The sequence below is a fragment of the Elaeis guineensis genome, chromosome 1, assembly GCF_000442705.2.
Source record: "Elaeis guineensis isolate ETL-2024a chromosome 1, EG11, whole genome shotgun sequence".
In the NCBI taxonomy this organism is placed as follows: domain Eukaryota; kingdom Viridiplantae; phylum Streptophyta; class Magnoliopsida; order Arecales; family Arecaceae; genus Elaeis; species Elaeis guineensis.
This window is the reverse complement of record NC_025993.2, coordinates 86,383,678-86,410,106: the sequence shown is the minus strand read 5'-3', so window position 1 is coordinate 86,410,106 and position 26,429 is coordinate 86,383,678. Positions and strand designations below refer to the sequence as shown.

Sequence of the window (26,429 nt, the reverse complement as noted above, 5' to 3'; positions counted from 1 at the left end):
TTGAACATCTCAGCTTATATGTTTATTAGATCGAGAAGAGTTCTGGAAAAATCGATATCTCAATTCTCCAAATTATAATTTTTTGCCTCAATATGGAAAGATGATTCAAACAAGAACAATAGATATATTGGTCTTCTGACTGGTAGTCAGCTCTGCACTTTCATCCTTCTCATAAAATTGGAACTGAAAATGGCACCGAGTAAATTTGATGTTCCCAAGTTTATCCATATAACTGGTTAAATGGAAAAAGTAACCCAAAAAGAAAATACAGGAACAAAGAGCAGAGCAAAAGGAAGAAGACAACAATGAAACTTCAGGCCCATAATCCCAGCAAAGTAGGTGTGATTTACTCTTCAAGCTATCAAAAAAGAATTGCATGTCAAAGACAAGTTGTTACAGAATTCTTCAGCTCTCGAAGAACCGTAGCTCCACCATGGCCTCATCACGCTTTGGAGAATACCAAGCGGTTGCTTTAGCTGAACCTAGAACCTTCAAAGCCCAGTCAATTGCAAATATTGACTCACCTATGCAAAAAAATTGGCTTTTGTCCCTGGGGTCGAATTCAATTCTGGACTCCACTCGAAAGCTGAAGGGTCCAACAATCTGCGATGTCGTTGGATAAAATCCACAAGATAAGAAAACTTATAATGCATGAAGGAAAAAAGACAACGATTTGGCTTGAAAGAGAAAAGTGAACCATGCATTCAGAATTGGTAAAATTACATCATCTCCAAATAAGATTGCTAAGTTTGAATAGCAGCCATTGACTGTAGCTAGAAAATTAGAAATAAAAATTTATTAGATAGAAGTGCAAAAGATGTCACACAAACAGCATCTAGTCTTCCTTGTCTTGAAAAAAGAAAACAGCATCTAGTCTTTAGTCGCTTCACTTGAAGCAATTGCATGATAAATGCAAGATAGGAAAAAAAACAAAAATACAAAAGTGGAAGATGGTTAGCTCCTCAATGCTTACAATCATCCACAGATCCTCCCAAAATGCAAATATGTTCAAGTAGCATTCCTTGCAACATCATCGAAGAAATTATAGCCCTTGGCGTAATGGGGCCTCCTCTAGTCTTTTTGCCATGTGATTACCACAATTCTTCACCACTTCAATTTGTTCATCTCCTATTCTCCCTATAACGTTATCATTCTACGTGTTCTTCCTGGTTTTACTACATAGCATTCTCAGCACATAACATCTTCACCATGCGTATCCAATGCTCATAGGTCCTCTTCATTTACAAAACACTAGCATCTAGGCATGTGCATTGCACATCTAAAAAAAAAGAATAAGTAAAACAACAATATGACTATAAGTAATTGAATTACATAAAACAGATATAAAAAAATATTAAACCGAATATACAAAAACAAATCAGCGAGAAAGTTGGGGGATGTACACTTCATGAATTGCAAGAGAGTACTCCCAAATTGCTTAAATTCAAAATAAATTAAGGAAATAGAAGCATCAGAAAGATAATAATTTGTGTAGTTGGAAAACAGAACAGATTAAAAATATTAAAAAAAAAAAAAAAAAGAAGCTATTCTTTTTGATATTTGTTGAAAATGCCATTGATAACATGATATTTGCATAATATGTTTCTATAAAACTATTGGCATTTTGCTTGGTAAATGTTCATCAAAGTTGAGAAGATTTTTCCAACATTTGATTGTTGAGTGAATAAAACTGTTTGTTTTTTGCTAGCATGATATATCCGCAGTATCATGCTTTGAATCCTTCCACTTTTTTCATTTATCAACTAGAAATCAATCTACCACAGGGAAGCCATGCAAAACTCCAACTCATGTTGCAAAGATGAGAGGTCGTTGCCTGTGAAGAAGGTTTTTAAAATGAGACTGGATTTTGATGTTGTTATGCCACAAAGCTTACATGTTAATTTATGAATTACTAGAATGAAATTTGTTTTCTTTTTATCATTTCCATTCAAGAATAGAAATTTGTTTGCAAATTTGAATTACTAATTCATAAATTTACTTGTGTTGGATTACCTTGAGAGAATTTGATAATCATGTTTTGGTGAAGTATTTTAAGATTGTTCTTAAACTAGCAAACTGGAATGTTCTATGTACATTTTCCATTAAAAAAAATAATGATTATAGACCTTTTTTATTATTTACATTGTTTTACATTTAAAGTTATGATGAGCTTATATTATATTATCATTTTGCATACTAGCCCTTCACCATTGCCACCACGTCCATTTTCAATGAATCCATTTTCTATCCCTTGCCCTTATGCTTCGGTTCACTGCCCCACCAATTTTTTTTTTTTTTTGGTACACTCTGCCCCACCATTCAATGTTCTATTTTATTGAATTTAATCGAGCCGATATAGGCTTAAATCAACCCTTAGTTAATTTTACCGAAATTTCATGTTTGAGACCGATCCAAGATAGTTCAAGCTTCTATCTTTTGATCTTGATCGAACTTCATGGCCAAAACATGAGAGCATGCCAAAATCTTTGAACCCAAATCTTTTTGCAACTTGGGCTTGTTGAGCTCATTAACAGCCCTACATGTGGCTTAACATAGAAGAAAACCAAATTTCAAGCAAACAGGTAAACTACTTGAAAGGATGCTTTGAATTAAGTAACATCTATCCTGAAGTTGTATTTGCTTTATCATTTATGTAGTAGTAAGACTTTCTCTTTTTCTTCTATTTTTATGATTAGAAACAAGGATTATCAAAATAAAGCATAACCATTTTAACATAGTATAAATCTTATACAGCCCATAATTTCATATCTTTACATTATTAGATGGTTGCATTGGTTTTGTTTTGAATTCCATATTAAAATGTTCTATGCTTCACTCTACCCATACTTCCACCTGCCTCACTCAACATGCTTTCCAACCCTTCTTCAATCAAGCATCACTATAGCAACATAGTCGCCGATGTCACTAATCGGAGCCAGCTAATGCCAGCAATTTCAGGCCCAACAATTGTTTTGGTCATGGAAGGAGCAACAAAAATGGCATTTGTATGGTGTGCACTGTGGACGAAAATGTTTTATGTCCTGGCCAAGAGAATAGTAATATGCTTTTGTCGGTTTCTACTATGTTCCTTCTCATCATGATGGCCTCTTTAGTTAATCGCAACCCAGACTTATATTTGATTGCTAGAAACTGGAATAGGAATGCTAATGGGCAGTCAAAGGGCTGGTTACAAGAGCAATGGGCTAGCAATGGAAGGAAAATGAGAGGAAGAAGTTTGGTTCTCAAACTTCTACTTTGCTTGTGCTTTGTATGCATATACGAGTGCATATGCATGTTTTGGGTTCCATGCAACTAACTTTTCTTTCAACTCTTTGTTATTTCATCTTTTGTATTTCTTTGGTTATGGTGTAACTGGCTAGCATTGAAGTGGTTCTACATAAGAGTTTGGGGTGCCAGTAGGACTTGGTTCTATTAGTATGGCAGCACTTTTAATGACCGATGACAGGTTTCATGTTCAATTCCAAAGGTTGTCCTCTTGCCACATCTCCCAAATTAGATGCGCGCATGTATTTCGTACCTAACTATTCAAAAAAGGAGGAAGCCCCACATCAGCAACTTCAGTTTTCATGTCAGCGAAGCCCTATTTATTGGAGCATCTTGCACATCCAATAGTAAGACATCCAAAGGTGAACCATCAATCATCAAAAACAAGGTATTTCTTGATCAACAGTATTGCCCCTTGGTCTAAACTATTAGTTTATCATCCTCCAATTAAATTTGAAATAGGTAATAGTCACCCATCTGTATGAAGATTTTGAAGTCAATTCTTGGCAGTTTGTTCATCAAATACTCTTTGGGATCATCCTAGCCTAAAGAAGTAAGTGGAAAACAGAAAGATGACATCCATAGGCCCAAGGATCCACATTGAATCATCTTTCTCCAGCATTTTATGCAGCAATTGGTTTCACATGCCTGGGATGGTGTTTAACATGAGAAAAGAGAAAGCAACAAATCTAATGGCACTAATACAGTAATACCATAAGACATCTCCAGGTCCCATATGTAATATGATTGTCAGACAGCAGCTACTCACCAGCTAGTTAGTCACCTATTTTGCGTCCTCATAGACATGTTGAACTCATGACCACATGATTCTCTCTACTTCAAAGGCACTAAGCGATTGCATAATGCTACTAACGATGATCTAAATGTGCAAGAGTCTCAAATATGGGTTTAAGGGTCAAAAGAAGGGGATTCCAAATGAGTTATTCACAAAATATGTGCGTGCAGCATTCAAATGGGCCCACATGCATCCGTAGACATGTACAGATGTATGGAGAAAAACATTCTTATGAACATAAGGATGTATATACATGCAGCTTTGTGTATGTGAGAGAAGATGCAGCTACCTGTTGCTGAAGAGCAACTGTCATGTCTGGACAAATAGCACACATTGCTGCTGAATCTGGTTGCCGAGAATGATAAAAGTCTTGAGCCAGACGAGCAGCACCATTTACGAATGTTGAACCTGAAGGAAAATCTAGTCGGACATTTAACCTTGTGAGATCAAGAAAAGGCCTTTGAAAATTTCCATGTTGAGCCGTGAAGGAAACAGATGCAAAGGCATCAGAAAATAGTGCAAATTTATTTTTCTGGGAACTGAAACTGATCGTTTTGCGTCTGTGTGACTCGTCCTTGACAAAGAACCTCTTTGAACAATCTCCCAGCAATGCACCGGTCACTGCACCTGTAAGACAAAAAGAATGCTTAGTATAAAATGGAAATTCAACAAAATAATCGGCAAACAACAGAAAGAAAGGCCGTTTGCCAGGCAAAATAATTAACAGAGGAAGGAAATATCCACTCTTCTCACAAGAGAACAACATTACATCCTTGTCACGTGCACCAACTCAGCAATATCAAAGAATGACTTGTTAAACCCCTGATAGTAAAAATACAGCTAGATTTAGAAGATTTGAGCATAGCTCAGCAGGCATACCAATACTTGGATTTATTACTATGATAGATCAAGGTGTATTTAGTGAGATGTATTAAATGAGAAGGAATGTCTGAGAAGAACATCCACATTTTTTTGAAATTTATACATCACAAGCACCAGTGTAATTTGAAACACATGAACACTAACCTTAGTGATGAACAAAAGAAAGATAGGCCATCATGTTGCACAGGGACATGCCTGATGCTCATCCCATGGAACCAGGGGTGTGTGCCCCAGCCTCTCATCTGATGTATACCATGATGATCCTGAGCTACACACTCTGATGTACAGTAAAGGGCTTACTAAACTACTATTCACCTCAATGAATTGTCACATCCCCATTGCAACTTGGCTCAACCACCAGTAAATACAATTTGACAGCTCTTTCTAATCACAGGATCATTATATGCCTTTTGTTTGGAAGAGTGGGGGATGAGAAAATGCCTTCTCTCTTTATCTTTCAAATTCTGAACAAGAGCACGTCTTTCACCCAATTTCAATTGACATAAATCATAATAAACAATCTAAAAAGGTTGAATCATAAACTGCAATATTTTCATAATCACTATCCATGCAAATACTGCAAGCTTTCCTAGTGGGCAAAAACACATTTAGACCATGGACCAAAAAGTTCTTATAAATAACTAGCAATGAGCGTAATCAGCAACCCTTATACAAGTCCAATAAACAACTCAGCAAGTCACCTACATTCGTTTTCTTGTTTTGATCTAGAGTGAGCCATTTAATAACTAGCAAAATGAAAAGAATGAAAGAGGAAGAAAAGCATAAATAGAATGACAAATGAAGATCAAATTGACATATAGTTTAAGCAGCAATAGTTGGATAAGAGGGGGAGAAAGAAAACAAATTGAGATGTTTCATCACGTGCAACTACCAAAGTTAAAGGAAGTTGCAGAAATGAGAGGCGTGTTAATTAGTGGGGAAGGCTCTAAAAAGAGAATAAGACACTTCTTATATGCATGGACAAATGTTCTGAAAGAAGCTTGCGTTGACTGTTTCAGCACAAAATATGAACTAGGGGAAGAATATCAAATAAGGACTCATAACCTTAACTAAGTTAGGTTCCATTCTAAGGACTTAAGGAAGTTCTCTAGTCAGAAGAGTTACCAATTTAATGGAGGGAAAGAATTTTAAGTACTATAAATTCTCTGTGTGTTCCAAATTGCAAGGAGTCGATTCAGTTGGATTTAAAAGTACGGAAAGATTATGTCAAAAGAATCACTTTCCTTTTTCATGGGGAAGAAAGAACACAAATATTTAATATTCAATAATTACCTCCAGTCAGCAGTATTTACTAAACAATATCATGATGAATGCATCTACAATATTTACTAAAGAATATCGTGCCAAACGATGTAAAGAAAAACAAATCTTGACACAGAAAACTGAAACAACGCCATTTGACATCTGCAACAATATTCTCCAATATCTATATTCTTCATGTTTTCATGTATTGACCATGATTTGATGGAAAAGTTGGCTCAAAAGAGCCTAACATATTTCACTAAGTTAATGAAATAAGTACAAAAAAGAACAAAAAGATAAAACAAGAACTTCAACCAACCCAAACCCAACCCAAAATATTCTGAACAAAACCATGCTATATAGGGACCCAAACACTAGATGAGCTTCGGTTCTTTCAAGGTCTTTGCCACCTGCTTCCAGGCTCTAGCACTTGCAACTCTAAAGCAGTCCGTGAGCCATCTCTTGATCCTTCTAATGGTGTCCATCCCCATCTATTTCTTACGGCTAAAAACTCAGGCATTTCTTTCCAGCCAAATACCCCAAAAAATGCCCATCACCACTGGATCCCATCTGGCTCTCCATGCCTTCTTCAAATAGTTACCCCTCCATCCCATATATCCCATGTATCCTCTAGAAAGCTATGCACAAGCAGTCTATGATGAAAATGCTACCATATGGATTGAGCAAACCCACAATTTAGGAATAAATGGTTCACTGTTTCCTCTGTTCTTCCACAAAATTGACAATTTGGAAGCAAGCCAACTTTGCTTCTTTAGTTGATCCTCTAATAGGACCTTCCTATTCACCACATGCCAGATAAAAACCTTAACCTTTCTCCAAGGCATTTCCACAGGGGAAGGAGAAAAGAGCAATAACACCATCATCTCCAAAGAATGTCTAAAACCTGTCCACCTAGAACACCCCGTTCTTCCCTTATCTCTAGACTAGCTCATCTCTGCCAGAAGGGTTACAGAGACATTATCTAGGATAATTCATTGAATTGCCCCTACCTTTACCCTTGATATCAAGTATCGAAACCTCGGTCGCCAAGCAGTAACTCTGTTTCTACCCTCTACATTCCTGCCGCTAGGCTCTCACCCAAATATCTTACCAAAACTTGGTGCTCGTCCCACTACCCACCTTCTTGCACACCCCACTTAAAAACTCTTCCTCCATTTTAAGAACCCCACAACAAAAGCATGAAGCTACAGGCCTTAAAGAGTGACCATTGCTGTCAGGGATCCTTGTCCTGTAACATCTAAACAAGATCATATTCTTTTATGAAGCAGCACCCCATTGTGGTAAATTCCACCAACACTTTGTTGAGGGCCTTGTTGAATTGCTTCAAGTTAGTGACACCCAGTCATCCTTATATGTTAGATCTGCAAACTTGTTCCAATTTTGCTTGGCAATAACCCACTGCCACACTATTTTTTCCTTTCCATAAGAAGCTCCTTAGGATCTTGTCGATCCTCATCAACACCCATGCCGGCATATGGAACACAGAGGTGGTACATAGGCAGGACTGACAGCACAAAATTGATCAATATCAGGTGCCCTCCAAGTGAAAGGAACCTACACTTGCAACCTGTCAGCTTCTTCTCGAACAAGTCTACTGGAGGTCTCCAATCTGCTCCTCTTAGGATATGTGGATGTATCTGCAAGCCAAAGTACAGAAGAGGAAAAATTCACTACCTAGTACCTTAGAATCCTTGCACAAGTCTGTATATGCCCCTGGACCTCACCTAGATAAGATATGCAACTCTAGATAAATTGATCTTCAGACTACATGAGCAACTACAGGCTGAGGAAGATAAATCGCCTTGTAAAAAATTATTGTATTGTCTGCAAATTGAATGTTCAACAAACCAAACATGTTGTTGGCATCCTCAACTCCAGCAATGAGTCCTCTTCTAGCTTTCTCAAGTACTCTCCTCAGAACATTTACTACAAGATCAAGTAGGTAGGGCTAGATGGGATCCCCCTGTCTTAATCCTCTTCTGCATAGGATCCATCTCCCTAGCAACCCATTCAACAAAAAAGTTGATCCAAGAGGATCACTGAACTCGATGTGGACCACTTTAGCTGCTACGGATAGGGTTGGATAGGATCCAAGAGCAAGATCTAACATATCAAGAAGCCAAGTCGTAAGCCAAACTTTCGGAGGCCATAACTTGATCATTCGACGTCCAATTTCGATGTTTTTTTTTTTAATTGGACAATTTTTTGAGATCTACGACATGAAGCCGTCTCAGTAAAGGGGCACGCCTTTAGCGATCAAGCTAAAATTCCTTCGTCTGGGATCAGGCACAGACCAATCAACCCAAAAATTTTCCTTTCGGATAAGACTTTGACAGAGCGTAGCTTCCAATTTGAGAAGAATCCGATAGAGTAACAAAAAGTAGAGTTGATGTAGAAATCGAGATCTACCTTTTAAAAAATTTTAGCTTTCTCTAGATTATTTCTACTAGACATCTATGTTACGTAAAAGAGTCCTATAAGAAGTAAAAGAGGAATCCGATCCAATTTGTGTAAGGACGGATCTTGTTATTATAAATAGAGAATATGTACCTCATTTTTTAATTAATTAAAAAAATAAAAAGGAACGAAAAAGGATTTGAGCCCTACTTTCAAAAATTCTCCTCTTCTTCTACCTTTTTATTTGAGAGATCCAAGTTGAGTGAATTGAAGGAAATCTTTTTCTCTCCGATCGGATCAAGTCGATATCAGAGCTTTGATCATCTATATCTATGGAAGGTTCAAACGTTTGAGTAATACAACCAGTCAGGAGAAAGGCTATTCGTGCTTGAAGAACATCGAAGGATAAAAGATGAGTATGGCTGCTAATTCTTCCTCAATAGATGATAAGATGAAGAAACGTCTCATACAACTAGAGAAAAAGATTGCCTAACTCACTTAGGTCGTGTCTCAATTGGCGACACCTTCAATACAAGCACTAACAACTCTTATAGTTAAGTCGTCTCCTACATCTAGAGATCAAGATTTATCATCTAGCAGGAAAGACCAATGATGAAAACTATCTTCAAGGAAAGCCAAGTGGTTCAACCATGAAACAGGGAAGTAGGCATTTTTCCACCTTCAATTCTAATTTAGCGGAAGCTAAATCCCATGAGGAGTCTTGATCCAGCAAGATGATCGAACTCGATATGGATCACTTTGGCCACTACAGATAGGGTTGGACAAGATCCACAAGCAAGATCTACCACAGCAGGAAGCTAAGTCACAAACCAAACTTCCGAAGACCATATCTTAGTCATACGATATCTGATTATGATGATTTTTTTTTAAAATTGGATAATTTTTTGAGATCTATGATGTGATGCCATCCCGATAAGTAAGCGGCACCCCTAGCGATCAAACCAAAATTTTTTCATCTGAAATTCAAAATGGGCCGGTCAATCCAAAGATTTTTCTTTCGAATAAGACTTTAACCGAACGTAGTTTCTAATCTGAGAAGAATCCAGCAGAATGACAGAAGATAAAGTTAATGTAGAAGTCAAGATCTACCTCATGAAGAATTTTAGTATTTTTTAAAATTTTTTCTACTAGATACGTCTATTTTAGGTAAAAGAGTCCCATTAGAACTAGAAGAGGAACCCAACCCAATTTGTATAAGGACGGACCTCATTATTATAAATAGAATATATGTACCTCATTTTTTAATCAATGAAAAAAATAAAAGAAAGAAAATGGACTTTGGCCCTACTATAGAAAACTCTCTTCTTCTACCTTTTTTTTGAGAGATCCGAGTTGAGCGGATTAAAGAATATCTTCCTCCCCGATCAAATCAAAAGTTATTTTAGCATAACTCAAGCAAGCAATGATCCACGACCTCCATCTCTGTCTGAATCCTTTTGCTTCCAAGGTTTCGAAAAGAAACTTCTAGATCACCCAATCATATGCCTTCTCAAAATCTAGTTTGCAAAGTACCACCCCTTGCTTCCTCCAGTAATGAACCTCCAACACGTGGTCTTACAAAACAATCTAAAACATTCCTACCCGCTATAAATATGAGCTAGTCCAGGTGCACCAGATCATGGATCGCCTTTTTTAATCTGTGGAAAGTACTTTGGACATAATCTTGATCGAACTATTTAGTAGGTAGATCAGCAAACAATCCATCTCATTGGAGTCCACCTTTTTCGGAATGAGGACAAAGAATGAATAATTCAAACTACCCACAAAGCTTGAATCATTGAAGGTCTCAAACAAACAAAATGGATCTCCTTTTTCATACTTCCAAGCACAACTAGAACACAAACATGAGCAGACCATCTGGCCCTAGGGCCTTGGCCCCTATCGATGCGAACATTGCTCCCTTAACTTTTTCCAAAGAGAAACCAGCTTCAAGGCTACTAAAATCCCTTGGTTGATTTGGATACAAGCTGCCCCAATCCATCCTCACTTGCCAACAAACTAACTGGATGAGTTCCTTCGCCTTTGATAACTAGCAACATTGCGAGAGAAGGCCAAATTTTGGTCTCCTTCCTTTAACCATTGAATCTCGAGTATTGCTTTCACAGTACCACCTCCTCCATGGACGAGTCCTGTACTTCCACTTTAGCTTGTATCATCTCAATCCTTCTAATGAGGTGAACTATCTTTCCTCCTCCACAACATCTAAACATTCAATGTTTTTAAGCAATTTCATGAAATTGTAAACATTGCTTCATCTCTTCGACAAAGATCTTAGGTTTCCAGGTTTCTTATTCCATGATGATGCCAGATGTTGCGAACTAGGGATGCTCCTCGCCTATGCTTCAAATAACACATTCAACTATGGGTAAAACCTGCATGCTTTCTCAAAACTAAAGAGTCATCTAGAAGCCCTAGAAGGAAGGGCGTCCGATAATGAAGGGTCATAGTCAAAAGAAAAGACATGGAAACGCCATCATAGAGCATGGGAACTTATCCTCCTCCATTGAGAAGAGAAATCAATCTAGTTTCACCAAAGTTATATTCTCCCTTTAATTGGACCACGTGAATCTCCTTCCTTGTACCGGGGCTCCATCAGTTCCATGTCTCAGACTAACTTACAAAATCATAGACATCCTCTGTCTACTCTTGCTACTCCCTCTCTCTCATGAGCACATAAGATGGCATTGAAGTCGCTTGCTAGCAGCCAAGGCCCACTAAATCTTCATGTGATCTGCCTGAGCTCTGCCTAGAAATGTTTCATCAAAGAAGATTCAATCAGGCCATACACATTTGTCAAGGTCCAAATGAATCCAATTTTCTACAAAATCTGCTGATATGAAGAAGCTGCACTTGACAATGCTTCTTGCCTCCACCTGATCTTCTTTCCAAGCCATCAGAATACCACCTGCTAAGCCCAAAGCATCAAAGGCGAGGCAAACCAACTCTCAAAGTTCCTTCTCATCACTTTCCAAAATAGATTGAGAGAAAACTTAGCGATTTTCATTTCCTATGGATAAAAAATGGTACTATTACTATTTTTGATACTTTCATGAACCATAGCTCTCTTGTTTGCCTAACCTCCTCATATTCTATGTTAGAATATGCATCTCACCACCCAGTCTGCCCAAGCCACCAAACTATTGTGTTCTCTATGCAACCCCTATAACTCCTCCCTAATCACCCCTACCACCGGTCCACTTTAAGCTAAGACTCCATCACCCTTATGGAGATCCGAGGCCTTCTACTCTACTTTCTTGTTTGCAGTACCAACACCTCTTTTCTCCTCTCTAACATCTTGAGTTCTTCCAAAGTTGCTTCTGCTCTCTCCTTGGAAAACAAAACCACACTTCTTCCCAACATCTGAATTTCTTCTTGGCTTAAAGTGCATGACACCAACTCATCATTTGAGTCTTTTCTTAGACTCATGTATCGTGGCACAATGTACCATGTTCCCATGGTCACCATCACCTTGTTTGAAAGCTTGGGCCTTCACTTTCAACCTATCTCTTCTTTTGACCATGGTGACCTCAATCAAAGTGCTGCAATTCCCTTTTACAACAAGGTTACCCCTCAAATAGGTTGGGTTGCATCATGAAGGGCTTGGAATTCTGTGGCATGCACTCTGATTCACCCAAAATGGGTCCGAAATATCAAGAATGGGGTAAGTGATGCACCCTATATCTATTTGCATTGGGCTCCTTACCAGACATGCACTTGTCGGCCTCCATCGGGTAGGAATCTTAGCCTTATCCCATGCCCATTGAAGTGCATCACCCACAAGTGGAAAGTCAACCATGCCTGGACTCTAGAGGTTTAGCCCTCGCATGACCTAGCCTCATAGAGGTTAGGTGAGTCCCAAGTTGGGATTGGACTCTTATGAAGCTTCTACTTTGCAGATTCCAATACATCATTGTGGAAATCACTGAGCACTAGGACTCTCTCCCTAGTAATAGGCAAAGAACAATGGGGCATTGCTCAAAGCGAGTTAGTTTGAAGGCGAACCGGGTTCCTCCACTTGGTTTGAATGCTCCACCATGTTAAATTTGATTATTTTGCCCTTCCTCCACTGATGCCCCTCCACCTCATTCCTTAGACCCCGAAGCTCACTTGGCTTCTTCCCCTTGCAAACTTCGAGACATCAATATGAAACTCATGGAGTACCAAGACTGTCTCCCTGCAAATAGGCTCGGATTAATGAGAGTTATTCAAATTCAAATTCAAAGCGAGTCAATCTGGAGGTGAATCAGGTTCCTCCACCCAGTTTAAGTGCTCAACTAGGCTGAATGTGACCATTTTGCCCTTCCACCACCATTGCTCCTTTGCCTCGTCCTCTGCCTCCCAAGCTTCTACACCTACTTTGGTTGAAAAGTTCTCCTCACCTACTTATCTTCACAACTGAGTTCATCACCCGATGCTCCTGCTAAATCCTTAGTCATTCACGAGATGTTGCAAGCCAAGGATCCCAATGCATTGTCCGTCTCTATTGCCCGATGTGTGGGACCTAGTGGAATCTCAAGGCATTAAAGCTTCACCTTCACCACATAGACTATTGGACCAACCATTAACTCCACTTCTGGAGGGACATCATTATGAAATATGATTGCATCATACAACTCCAACTCCATCATGGACCTTCTTAGAATCGAGCGAGATGCCAAACACCCTAATAATGGCTTTGACCATCAATTAGCTCCAACAACGGTATAGTAGACCTCATGGTGAGATCCACTTGTACTTGAGTTGCTCCAAAAATCCACCTAAGGAAACAGACCAAGAATAGATAGATACTTGGAATTCCATAGCACTAATAATTACCTCCTTAGCCATCCTTAGAAGTAACTCTCTTGATGGCAAGGGAACCAAGAAGTGTTCCTCTGAAAGAAATCGAGCCCTCTACAACCCCCTCTAGTAGGATTGAGCAACCAAAATAGCCTCCACATATACTACCAATGCCACCTTATTTACATGGAGAGATTAGAAGTTTACCATCACAAGGTGGCTAAGTGCTAGGAGTTTCAAATAGATATCTTGAGCCATCAAAATGAAGATGCAAGATCTTGACGGAACAGAGGGGCCACCACCTTAAACATGTGGCAACATCTACTCCAAGTACGATCAATGTCTCAACAGGAGTAGTAACGCACTCCATTGCTACACATTATGATATTCCATACCAGCCTGAAATGGCCAGTACACCCCGTATCGGCTCGAACCGGCCAGTACACACCCCGTACCGTATCATACTGGCAGAAAACCGGTTTGGTTCAGGCCGATTTTTTGAAAAATGACCTGAACCGGACCAAACCAGTCGGTTCGGTATGGTATCAGCCCGAACCGCCCAAGACCAGGCGGTTTGGTCCGGTGCGGTGAGGTACGCTGCTGGTTCGATCCGGTTTGGTTTGATTTTTTTTTGACCATTAGATGAGATTTTTTTTGAATTTTTTATCGTCGGTACGGTCCAGTATAGTACGGTATGATACCATACGATACCGATCAGAAATCGTTACGAGCCTCGGTACCGGTTCCTGAAATCTTGCTACACATCATTCAAATGTGCCCAAGCTCCACACATAGGAAGCATCCTAACTTCCTAACCCATCTCCAACTGTAAGGACGATTGGTCTATGACTCGAGGCATGTGTTGGCTCTAATTGTGCTAGCAATCGCCAAGAAGTTTGCCACAATCCTCCTCCCTCTGTCCCTCCTTCAACTACCTTATCTCTGAACGACCTAGATTGCCTGTTAGGACAAAGCTTCCCTAGTGGGTTTGTCATCATCTGTCACCAGTTGCAGCACGAGGTCTTTCCCTGGTGAATACCATTCTGCCTGCTCTAACCCTGTTGTTTGGCCCCAGAGATGTATTCCTCACCAACTGCCATCTCCCATGTTCCTTATCAAACTCCACAGCTTTCCTCCACCACCAGCCCTTCAAAAAACCAGCCATTGTCCAGCAAACATCAGGTGCTCTCATGCATCACACCTCTTGCCAATTGTCCTCATCATCAAACTCCACTGCTTTGCACCACCACAACCCACTGGAAATCCAGCAGCAGTCCTCTGGTCTCTCACCACCTCTTTACTTCCTCTTGTGGCTTTTTATGAATTGATTGTGATAAAAGAACTTAAGACTCACTTTAACAAGAGCAGCAGAACAAACTTAAAACCCGTATGGTAATATCATAGCAGTCCATCTCTAATAGGTATTAAATCTTGAGTGGTGTAAAACAAGCTAATTAAAGCATGGATCTACATGATTAGAGACATCTTACAAAGTAAAGATCTATATCGCATTTTGAGGCTTACCAAAAATCCCTGATGCTGAAATATGAGGATCCGAGAGGAACACATCATAAGGTTGGACCATTTTTAACTTGCCTTCTTTTGTTCTCCATAGGTCTACATTCTTTTTTATGGAAATGGCTGCCTTGGCACAAAACCCTGGCAGTAGAGACATAGGTTTATCACTCATCTTATCACCACCAAAGTGTTCTGGTTGTCCTCTATTATGCTGTAAGCATAAATGATAGCTTAAGCCAGAAGCAGCAGTAATTGAAGCAAGATCAATTGCCATTGACAATGGTACATCCCAGTATGTCCCATTCTTATCAACAAAAAGTCCAGGCCAAGCCGCCTCCAATGTTAAATTGTGTTTTGGAAGCTGCAAGAATGTAAGAAGCCATCCTGCTTAGGCAGCACCTTGAAATTACAATTCCAGTAGCAGAAAGAGTTAATTTGCTATAAAAAAATGCATAACAAACACTAGTAAAAAGATTTAAATCCAAGAACATTACTGCTCACCTATAATCTTAAAAACAGGGATGATAAATGTGGTTCATGGCATATATATTAACAACTTGCCTTGTGATGAAAGATAGCTTTGCCTCGATTTGCCTTCTTCACATCATATGCTTCAAGAAGAAAAGAAGAATCTGGTGTGACTAGGAATTCCGTACCAAATCCCAGAGACAATATATCAAGCATGTGCTTTGCAATGGTTTTAGGCCATGAGGTCTTCTCAAGGTGATTTGATGCTCTCTCTTTGATAATAGATACAAATTTCTGTATATGGAATTGCCCCAGAACAGTTGCAGACCTGCAAAGTGTCAATCCACACTTAAAAGAGAAAAATTGTGTAGAATGATGAGAATCTAAAAATTATAGTTAGAACTATAAAATTATAGTTAGATGTATATAAGGTTCGCCATCTTGGTACTGGACCCATACGGGTACCATCCTAATATGGTGTCAATACGTGGTTTGGTATGGCATAAGACAATGTATCAAGTATCAGTACGATATGAGATAGTGTGCCGAATAATGGAATGATACAAGACAATGTAGTAGTATGAAATAGGTACGGTATGCTCTATACTAGACCGTAGGAGGCAGTACGACAGACCATGGAAGTATAAAATGGATACGCATTGAATATTTCAACTCAATTAGAAGATTTTGGGGCAAAAAAAGGCAAATTAATTAGGATTTTTTGCATACATATCCTCCAATATATTGAAATTTGCATAAATACCCTCCCAAAATTGATACTTGTATATCTTCATAAAACACTTATTTTACATGTATATCCTTCTTTTTTCTTTTTTTTTTTTTGCATATGTGCCACACCATCTAACGTCATTAAGAAATTAGCAGTTTAAAATTGATATGACTGAAATATCTTTAATGGATAAACATACAAAAAGAAATATTTATAAGAATACATGCAAATAGCAATGTTGCGAGGATATTCATGCAATTCCATATATTTAGAAGGATATATATACAAAAAAAATGAGTTCTTGAATTTTTACATGAATATCCTTCTAAATATTGAAATTTGTATGAATATCCTCTCAAAATTGATATTTGCACGCATGCCCTCATAAAACACTATTTTTGCATGAATACCTTTGACATATTGATTCAGATAACATCACTAGCCAAAATCATATTTACTAAATTAAAAATTAATTAAAACTATGAAATTATCTTTTTACCTTTGAAGCGGGTAACAGGCTCACTCTTTTCTGCTCCAGATCACCCTAATCCCTCTATCTCTTTTGAAAAATTTTCTGATCTCTCTTGGTCACTCTTTCACTCCTCTGTCCAAAATCAAAACCATTCCCTCAACTCCCTTTCTCCATCGTTGGCAGCCCTTCTCCCTCTCTTCCCTCCGTTGGAGTTCTCACTATCGAAATCTGAGTCTCTCTCATTGCCACTCATTGCATGTGAAGATGGTCAAGTTCTACCTTTAGCTTATTGATTATTTAAAGGAAAGCATTGTAAGAGATTTGCAACATTTATTTTTTGGTGTGTGAGATTTGCGATGTTGATCTTTTAGAGCTAGAAAACTTTTCATGCATAGGCAGGTGGCTAATTTAAAATCATTGTGACAAGATGGATCCCAAATACTAGTTTTTTTCTAGGAAATCAAAGCTCCAAAGAAAAGTGGCTTAAGGTACCCAACATAAAGGATTGCCTTCTACGACATGGGCACAGAGGTTGTGAGTGAATTTGAAGGGTTCTAAAATCCTGAAATAGCTTTGCTTGAGAATGATTGATGATGTTCTTCCACCCATGAGCATAACAGTAGGAAGAAAGCCTGATCATTGCAATCTATCCTACGCCTTTAAGTGATTCTAATCCCCTTTTATATTCTAATCCATGCCCTCATATACATATATAACAATAATTATAACAAGTTGCTTTGGGATGAAATAAGATATAATAATTGTTATAAATGAAGAAAAATAAAGTTGAAAAATCTCATGATTAGTGAAAGAATTTCTATAGCTCTTTTTGTTATCTAATCATCGAATCTATCTTTTCCTTGAGCAATATTTTCACAAAAAACATTTAGACACTAAACAAATCTAAGTATTAAAATAAGTTCAAATAGATAAAAATAAAATTAGTTTTTTTCATGTATACCTTCTTAAATATGGGAATTTGCGTGAATACCCTTGCAAAGTTGCTATTTACATGTATACCCTTATAAATATTTCTTCTTGCATGTGTACCCAGTAAAGGTATTTAGTAATTTTAATTTTAAACCACTATTTTTTTAACAGTTAAATGGCACGGATACATATACAAAAAAAAAAAGAGAGAGAGAGAGAAAAAAGAATGGTATACACACAAAACAAGTGTTTTATGAAGGTATACATATACATATCAATTTTGAAAGGGTATTCACACAAATTCCCATATTTAAGAGAGTACATACACAAAAAACCCAATTAATAAAAACACTTAAATATCCTTTTGAAATAGCATTAAATAGTTATAAAGCTTAATGCTTCAAAATTCACATTGAACAGAAGGTAAATATTGGCAAAGTATAGTCTACCTTTCTGTTCAAAACTTCTAATTGAATAACTTCTATTATTATTATTGTGATAATGCACAGAGATGTAACAAATGTATAATTACAATTAAAACCAGAAAGCATAATCTAGAATTAATGTTATAATATCTCCAGATAATTGTTTCTCTCACACTATAATCTTTTTGACCATTACCATCTATAACAGACCAACTAACAAACAAGAGCAATTTGCCTTCCTCGTGCTATAGCAGAAGCTGAATTTAGAACAATTATTTTACCTCTCCCCTACAATAAATATAGAGATCAGACAATTCAAACCACCACCAGACACTCACCCACTCTTCTTAACATACCTCCATGCAACCAATTGAAGATAAAACCTTTCAAATGACATTCATTTTCCTCCCATTCATGCTTCACCCCATCACAAAAGAACAACAAATATTTGGGGACATTTCAAGATCAAACCTAAAATCCTGATAACAATAACAATTGGAGGCATCAGCAATGGGGAGAAAGAGAAATAGGTTGGAATACCGACCAGTTCTCGAGAAGATGGACGGTGTGAGCGTGGTGGAGGAGGAGGCCACGGCCGCCGTTGGAGGGGTTGCCGGCGAAGGAGGGGACGAGGGGGGAGGCCATGAAGCGGTGCATGAAGTCCAGCTGCTTGGGGCGGGATATGCGGGTGCCGCGGGAGAGACCCAGGGGTAGGGGGTCGCCCGGGACCGCCCTCGCCGTCCCCTCCATTGTCACCGGCGCCTCCCGGTCCAGCTCCCATAGGCCGCCATCGGTCGCCCATTGGAGACGCCGCATCTGCTCTTCCCCACCGAAAACCCTACTAAGCCTCCACCAGCGCTTCCTTCCAACCAAGGACTCCAAAGAGACGCCGGTTAACTTTTCAGACGGCGTGCAATTTTAACGGCGGTTATAGGCTTTGAGCCCTTCCCTCCTCATTCGCTGGTCTTGGATAAGAATGGCCGGAGATCACATAATCCAACGTACAAATTACTTGATGGCCGTGACTTTTCCATAACTTTACATTCACTGTTGGCTACCACGTTAAATGATGGTGTATTTTTATTTAAAAAAAATTATATATATAATATTTTAAATATAAATAAATTCTTTTATCTGATTTTTATTATGTTGTAATAGTCACCATAATATTTATGACTAGCGCATTACCTGCGCATCACACAGATTATCTTTTTCTAATTTAGAAGATACACTACCCCTAAAATATAATGTTTGAAAACTACCTAATTATTAAAAAATAATATATTTTTATCTATATTTTAATATAATATTAAATATTATTAATTTGTTAAATATTATCTTAAAAATTATTTCTTTCACTTAATATATGAAATATTAATAATTAATATCTACATTAAAATATTATTGATTTTTGTTAATAATCTTTAGCAATCTATTACATACAGTGGATGATTTGATCAATCAGACAGTTGGAATCTTGCTTTCATCATATCCAAGTTAAAGCTTAGGCTAAGTTACAGATGCAAGTAGGTGGAAGAAACAGAAAATAAATATATAAGTAATTAAGATATAATTGATGGTTAGATTGTGCCTATTTGGTTTTTTAATGAACGTCGAAATGTTTTTAGTTTAACATATTATGAACTTCTTTATTAAATTATGCTGATAAGTTTTTCTAGGTCTGTACCAAATAAGAATCATTTGGTTAGTATATTAAGGCCCATCTAGCATACTTTTGGCAACTTATGGAGTCATATGGATTAAAAATAAGATAAGCTTATATCTTCTATTAGGGGTGCAATCGAGTCAAACTAAGTTGAGCAACTAGAAGCTCGAGCTCGACTCGATTCAAAATACTATGACTCAAATTCATTTTGAAACCAATCAAACCTCAATATCCCAAGTTTAAGCTCAGCTTGATGAAAAATAGATAAAACTCGAGCTCGATTTGATTCAACTAGAATATCGACCAAGCCATACTAAAACTCGAGTTCGAGTTCGAAATTGAGTATTAGCCTACCAATAATATATATCTTAATATATATTATAAATAAAAATAATATTATTAATATATATAAATTCGAATAGGCTCGCGAGCTTTGGAGCTTAATATCCTACTACTCAAGCTCAATTCGAAAAACTATTCGAATTACTCGAACTTGATAATAATCAAATCGGACTTGGATTTGAGTTGGGCTTGAATAGCTCATAAGCAACTTGACACATTTGTAACACTATCTTCTATTATCAAACATTCCTTAACATTAATTTTTCTAACAAATCTAAAATGTTGGATGGATGATGTGTCCTGAAAAATATCTTTTTTCTCTAAGAACAAAAGAATAATACATCATCTACGTGACAATACCCTGACAAGAATATAAATCTTTGATAGCTCTAGACTCAAAGTTCTACAACAACACAAATTTAACATTTCAAAAATTTTGAACTCCTTTGCAAGCCAGTCCATTGGGACTCTATGGCCAAGGCTCTGAATGAGGACAGAATGATTATCCCACTGTTTCTGGGATTCCAACATTATCTCCTTCGGAAACTCAATTACTTTGGTAAAGTACTTCTGCAGTTGTTCCATTTCCTCTGATGTAATCTTTTGCGCCATCCATTTGGATTGCCTCGATGGCCCTTGACCCACACAGACCCATGACTTTTCTCCTTCTGTCGTCTCCGGCGATGACCGACCTCCATCAGACACTCCTTTCCTCTTTTCATCATCCACACCACCTGCCACAAGATGCCCAGTATCTATTCGACAAAAGGTCCGAAAGATAGCATGATCCTCAATGCACTCGCCCAATCACACGTTGGCGGACCCACAAGATGAGAACGAAGCTTTTTAAATATATATTTTTAATTTAAAATAATTATATACTTAATAAAAATTAATGATTTTAGTGTCACTATATATCTATATCATATAATAAAATCATATCAAAATAAAAAATTTTAGCATAATCTCCTCTTATTTTTCAATTTTTATAGATTTTGAAGTTGTTAAAAAAAAAAAAAAGAGAAGAGAAGACAAGAAAGTGGGAAATAAGCTCACATACCTCTATTTGACGAGTTCTTATTTTTCATCTTGCTTGTACTGTAGACAAGGGGGGAGTTGTTTTCGGAGACGAAAACAAAGGGAAGAGAAGCTGGACGACTTATCTTCTTACAATCTTTTAATTAAAGGTCCGAAATCCACTGTACCCAATAAAAAAAAACATCGGAACATAGTTCAGCTCCGAACTGCTCCAAACTGGGTGGTTCGAAGTGGTTCGAACTAGTTCAGATCTTGTTTCAATTTTCAAGGCCGAATCGATCCGATTCTATGCCAATTTGGCTTGGTACGGGTGAACCGGAAGGTTCGTTCTAGTTTCATGAAACATATTTATACTGTATAAACTCAGTATAATTATATTTGAGATAGATGTCATTTTTGGCATCTAGATTAACACATGGCCACATATCACTCATGAAGTGAGGGTTATCTTGAAAGATACACATATATAGCATATACCAAAGTTTTAAGGAGCCATCTACCCAAAAAAGAAGGGAATAGGTTGGACATGCCAACATGGGAAGAAACATAATATTAATATATAAGTTATATGCACTATGATACGTAGGTGGGAGCAGTCTAGGTGCTCTAGATGGTAACCTCCATTTTCCATTTCCTTTTTCTTATACTTCAAGTTTGCTTTAGGATATCTATTATTATTACTTCAAGTAATAATTGTACAAATAGATCATATCATCACTAATTTCAGGGTATAGCTATTATTGGAGGATGGGTAATGATTTTTTTATGTAGATTTATGTCTGTAAGTAAACTAAGAGAGCCACCATAACTAAAATGATTCAACTTGAGATTGTCACTCAACTGCATGGGCTTAAACAATCTATTCAATAAGGTAGGTTTTCTTCTACCAGTTTGCCATTCAGGACACACAGCCCTTCTTTTGCCAGATGTCGAATTTTCTAGGAATTAAACAAAAATAAGTGGTTGACATCAAGTTGAGAGCGGTCTGTATACCATTCTCAAGTTTTGATGGCTCTCCACCCTAATCCATTTAGCCAAACCCAAATAGATGGGCCAAGACTTGTTGGCCGGGTGATCGCAAATTGTGATATTTTTAGTATTGTTATGAAGTTCTTTATATGCACGTAGTGGGACTGACACATTTAATATAGACTAATCATTAGTTCAAAAAATTGTCCTCTCATTGATTGTGTTCAGTCTATGTTTTGAAGTGGAAGACACCTTCAGCCATTAGGTGATGCTTCTCTTTAGTAGTTCATATTCAGCTTAATATTCTCATTCTTTGTATTATGATCTCGAACTTCGTCATGTATATACCTTCAAACAGAGTTACAAACCCTCAAATTGTGCTATCTTTTCTTGAACCGACAATGTTTAGTTAGATTTTTAAAGACATATTTGGTTGAAGAGAGTTGGACATTGGAATGATAATGGTAACAAGTGACTCCCATTCTAATTGTTTGATTGGAAGGAGTCCCATTCCCATTTTGATTCCGAGGAAGAATGAGAATGCCTAATTCCCAAAACCCAATCCAGACTCTCACCTTGTATTCAAATTGCATCTCAATTCCAATTTTGATTCTAATCACAAACCAAACATATCGGGGAATATGGTATTCCAATTTTCATTCCAATTCATTGCGATTCTAATTTTGATTGCGAACCAAACACACCCTAAAGGAATATACATAGGAAAAAAAGACCTATTTCAATGCAGAGAACTTTTTTATCTTTGAGGCACAATTTATAAGATGCAAGTTCATAGTATAATATAGTACTTAAGGCACATTTTATATCATGTTTAAGCAATTCTATGTTGGTTTATCACAAACTATTGCTCAAACATTTAAAGGTAAATCTTATAAGCATAAGTTAAATTAATATGAAAAATAGAAAATGGAATTCTACTTTGTTAAAAAAACAAAATTAGTTTTCCTTCTGTTGTTGCTTATGTTGCTATTATTATTGTAACTTTTCCCACTTTTTTCAATGGTCTCCAGGTACACAAAAAGGCTCAGAACATTCTGCTTCAAACAAAAGTGAATCAGAAAGAGAATCATCTGTTATTGCAGTGCCTGCACTATCTTTAAATGAAATCAAAGAAAAGACTTGCAATTTCAGCTTGCAGTCTTTGGTAGGTACAGGGTCACATGCAAGAGTGTATAGGTAGTTCTAAACAGCAACAAAGAAGTTGCAATAAAAAAGCTTGATACACCATCCAATCCTGAGTTGAACACTGAGTTTTTGAACCGGTAACATGACATGTTCTATATTTTAGTTCCAACAAATAACGAAAGAGTTGAAATTTCACTGTGGTTGCTTTTCTATCTTTCGTTTTTGGCTTTCAAGAGCTAATCAAGCCGTTGTGATGTCATCTTAATGGTATCAAGATTGAAGCATGAGAATCTTATGGAACTGCTAAGCTATTGTGTCGAGGGAAATTTTCATTTGTTGATGTATGAGTATGCAACTATGGCTTCTCTGCATGATTATTTGAATGGTATGTATGTTAGGCTGTTTTATGCATAAGTTTGACATTCCAGTCTATATATAGAACTACAGGTAGAAAAGGTGTTTGTCGTGCAAAACCTAGTACTTTGCTTAATTGGAAACAATGGGTGAGAATTGCATTGGATGCAGTAATGGGGTTAGAGTATCTTCATGAGAAGGTTCAACCTTCCATAGTGCATCAGGACATCAGATCCAGCAATGTTCTTTTATTTCAGGACTTCAGAGCAAGAATTGCAGACTTCAATCTTTTAAGCCAAGCTCCTGATACGGCCTCTCATCTTTATTCTACCTGTGTCTTGGGAACCTTTGGTTATCATGCACCAGAGTAATTACACAAATGCTCATATTCTTAACAAAGTTAAAGTTGATTACATTTTGTTATATGATGTGCTTCTAACCTTCACATTCCACTTTACATCCTGTTCAAGAAACTGATGCCATGAAGTAACTTCAAAATTAACTTGTGTTGCGGCCAATCTCCTCGTCGTCTGGTCGTCGGGAACGAGCGCCTGCAAAAGAAGTCCACACTGACCGGAGATGCCTCCGGTGGGGACCCTCCGACGGTCAAGTCAGAGAGGAAACTAGGCAACAGTAGAAAAGAATCAGGGGGTCAGTGGGAGAGAGCCAGAGAGAGAGATAGAGAGAGAGCTCAGGAGCTTAGAAAGAACCCCCTCTAATACTGTTGCCTTCCCCGTTTTATAGTAGGGCATGGCGTGGTCCTGTCATTAATGGCGCAGATAATTGGAGAGTTGTCAAATCGTCGGAGGCTGTCAGAATCACCGTGGGCTGTCAAGTCACTGGGGTTGACCCATATCCATGGCAGGACAATGTCCCCAGGGCGGCCATGCCGCATGTCCTTGTCAGGACAGCAGCCCATAGCAGTCGTACGGCGTTTGGGAGAGCTGACCGACCATACATCGGTATTCGGCTGCGGGACGTCGGGTGAAAATCCAGGGATACCGTCGGTCGGTCTGGCGCATTGCGGAAGTCGGACATCGGCTGCCACCCTCGTCTGACGGTGAGTCAGTAATCTGGGCTCCGCCGTTCGGCTAGTCGGAAACAGAATGGGTCTGCCCGATCGAGACTCCTTTAGTCGGATAATGTCGGCAGCTACTGTCGGCAGTCATTGGTTGGTGCGGTCGGTAGAGTCGGGCATCGGTCGGACAGATCCGAGGGTGGGCCAGTGTAAAAGGGGTCGATCGGTAGATCCCAACAACTTGTAATATTAACCAGCGCATTAGATTTTAAGTGGGCTTTCTTACGACATTTGGAGTACTAGATGACAAGGATCAAGATCATTTTTGGGGTTGTACTTTATACGAAGAATGCACATTTATTTAAGCTAGAATGAGAAACCTGAACCATAGATATTGCTAATCAGAATTATGAGAGAAGGCAATCAAAGAGGGAATGAGGAAGAGGAGAGGAGAAGGGATGCCCATTTGAATGGCTGAGGACTTTATTGTTGGGCCTGGTGAAAGTCTGCTATTTTTGTATAGATTATGAATGTAGAAAACTGCTACAAGACTTCCACAAGTTTCTTCCTTTTTTTCTCCTTTAGTTTGATAGCTTGTGTAGGCATCAAATCCCTACAGGATGTTCCATGGGGCATTGGAACAGGATACCATCCCATATGTCAGGACGATACAGGGCCGTCCTGTTAGTGTTCCAGCATTCTAATCAAGATATCTTGATACATCCTCTATTTTAAGTATCCGAATGGGGCGAGAGGGTGGCTGATGCAAGATCTGAAAACTAGCACTAGATTAAGGATTAGGATGGAATGAAGGTTGGGGTTGACGATTTGGAATGAAGGAATTAGATTGTAGTAGATATGTTTTAATAGGTAAAGAATAAGAAAATAAAAAATAGAAATAACTTAAGCAATCACAACTAGGGTTCCACGCAATCACATATAAGAGAAGGAAATCACACCCTCAAGAAAAGTATAAAGCTGAATTCTGAAACATTTTATTTCTCTAGCTGCCCAAAAACCAGTACAAGACATAATATATAAAGTAGTAAACCCTAGATTCTAGACTCTTCAAAGTCAAAGGAAACTTTGACTTTGATCAAGAAATCCTAATAAAGAAAAGTTTGATCAGCTAATTACTTATAAAATAAAGACTCTTGACTCTAGAAAATTTGGAGAATCCGGAACCTCCAACAAATCTAAAAATTACAGATTTACTTCTAACAACCAAAATTACTGAAAAATATGACCAAACATAAACTAATAAACATAAAACTGACTTTGGACTGAATATCGAACTACTCAAGCTCTCCAAGCAAGCCCAAATTGGGATATTCATGAGCTTTAGAATTTTTTTTCCCTCGTCTTTTATAAACTTTCCCATAATGCTTCCAGTCTTATTCCCCATCATCTCTCCCCGGCTTGGAAAAACTCGACACTAGTGAGTTAAAGGAATGATACTCTTTGAAAAGATCTGGATCCAATTGTTGAAATTCTTAAACTATAATCCAAGTACAAATTGAAAGAGGATGATTTTTCCATTTTACCAAGGGCTTATGATAACCACCACCTTGCATTGACACAATCTGTTCTTCAAGAACATCTTCAATCACTTTCCTTAATCATGGTGCTGATGGTAAGCGAACAACAGCCCCATCAATTTGTAAAGGGTCAAAATGTCCTTTATACAAAGTTAGATCTTCAATGTTAAACTCATTGCTAATCCCCATATCACTTGGTAGGTCAAGAACATAAGCATTAGAGCAGATTTTCTTCACAACTTTAAAAGGACTAGCATTTTTGGAATGCAACTTCTTGTAAGTACCTTTAGGGAAGTGTTCATGATGTATACAAACCATTACCATATCTCCTTCATTAAATTCAGCAAAGCATCTTCTTACATCAGCTTACA

The 26,429-nt window shown here is 37.9% G+C and overlaps 1 protein-coding gene and 1 pseudogene across 2 annotated transcripts; one reads left to right on the top strand and one right to left on the bottom strand.

Moving 5' to 3' along the window:
• Positions 1-104: 104 nt before the first annotated feature.
• Positions 105-18,972, bottom strand: LOC105061510 (protein TRIGALACTOSYLDIACYLGLYCEROL 4, chloroplastic). 2 transcript variants are annotated; one of them, XM_010945573.4, is made up of 5 exons: positions 18,532-18,969; positions 15,524-15,758; positions 14,969-15,323; positions 4,371-4,708; positions 105-603 (listed from the first exon to the last, which is right to left on the bottom strand). In XM_010945573.4, the coding sequence occupies exons 1-5, from the start codon at positions 18,801-18,803 to the stop codon at positions 406-408; spliced, it is 1,398 nt and encodes a 465-aa protein (XP_010943875.1). In that variant the 5' UTR covers positions 18,804-18,969; the 3' UTR covers positions 105-405. The 2 variants fall into 2 exon arrangements, with proteins under 2 accessions (XP_010943875.1, XP_010943876.1); XM_010945574.4 differs by lacking the exon at positions 105-603 and adding an exon at positions 785-1,279 and having other exon boundaries at positions 18,532-18,972.
• Positions 18,973-22,830: 3,858 nt separating this feature from the next.
• On the top strand, positions 22,831-23,873 carry LOC109504872 (PTI1-like tyrosine-protein kinase 3; annotated as a pseudogene).
• The last annotated feature ends 2,556 nt before the right edge of the window (positions 23,874-26,429 follow it).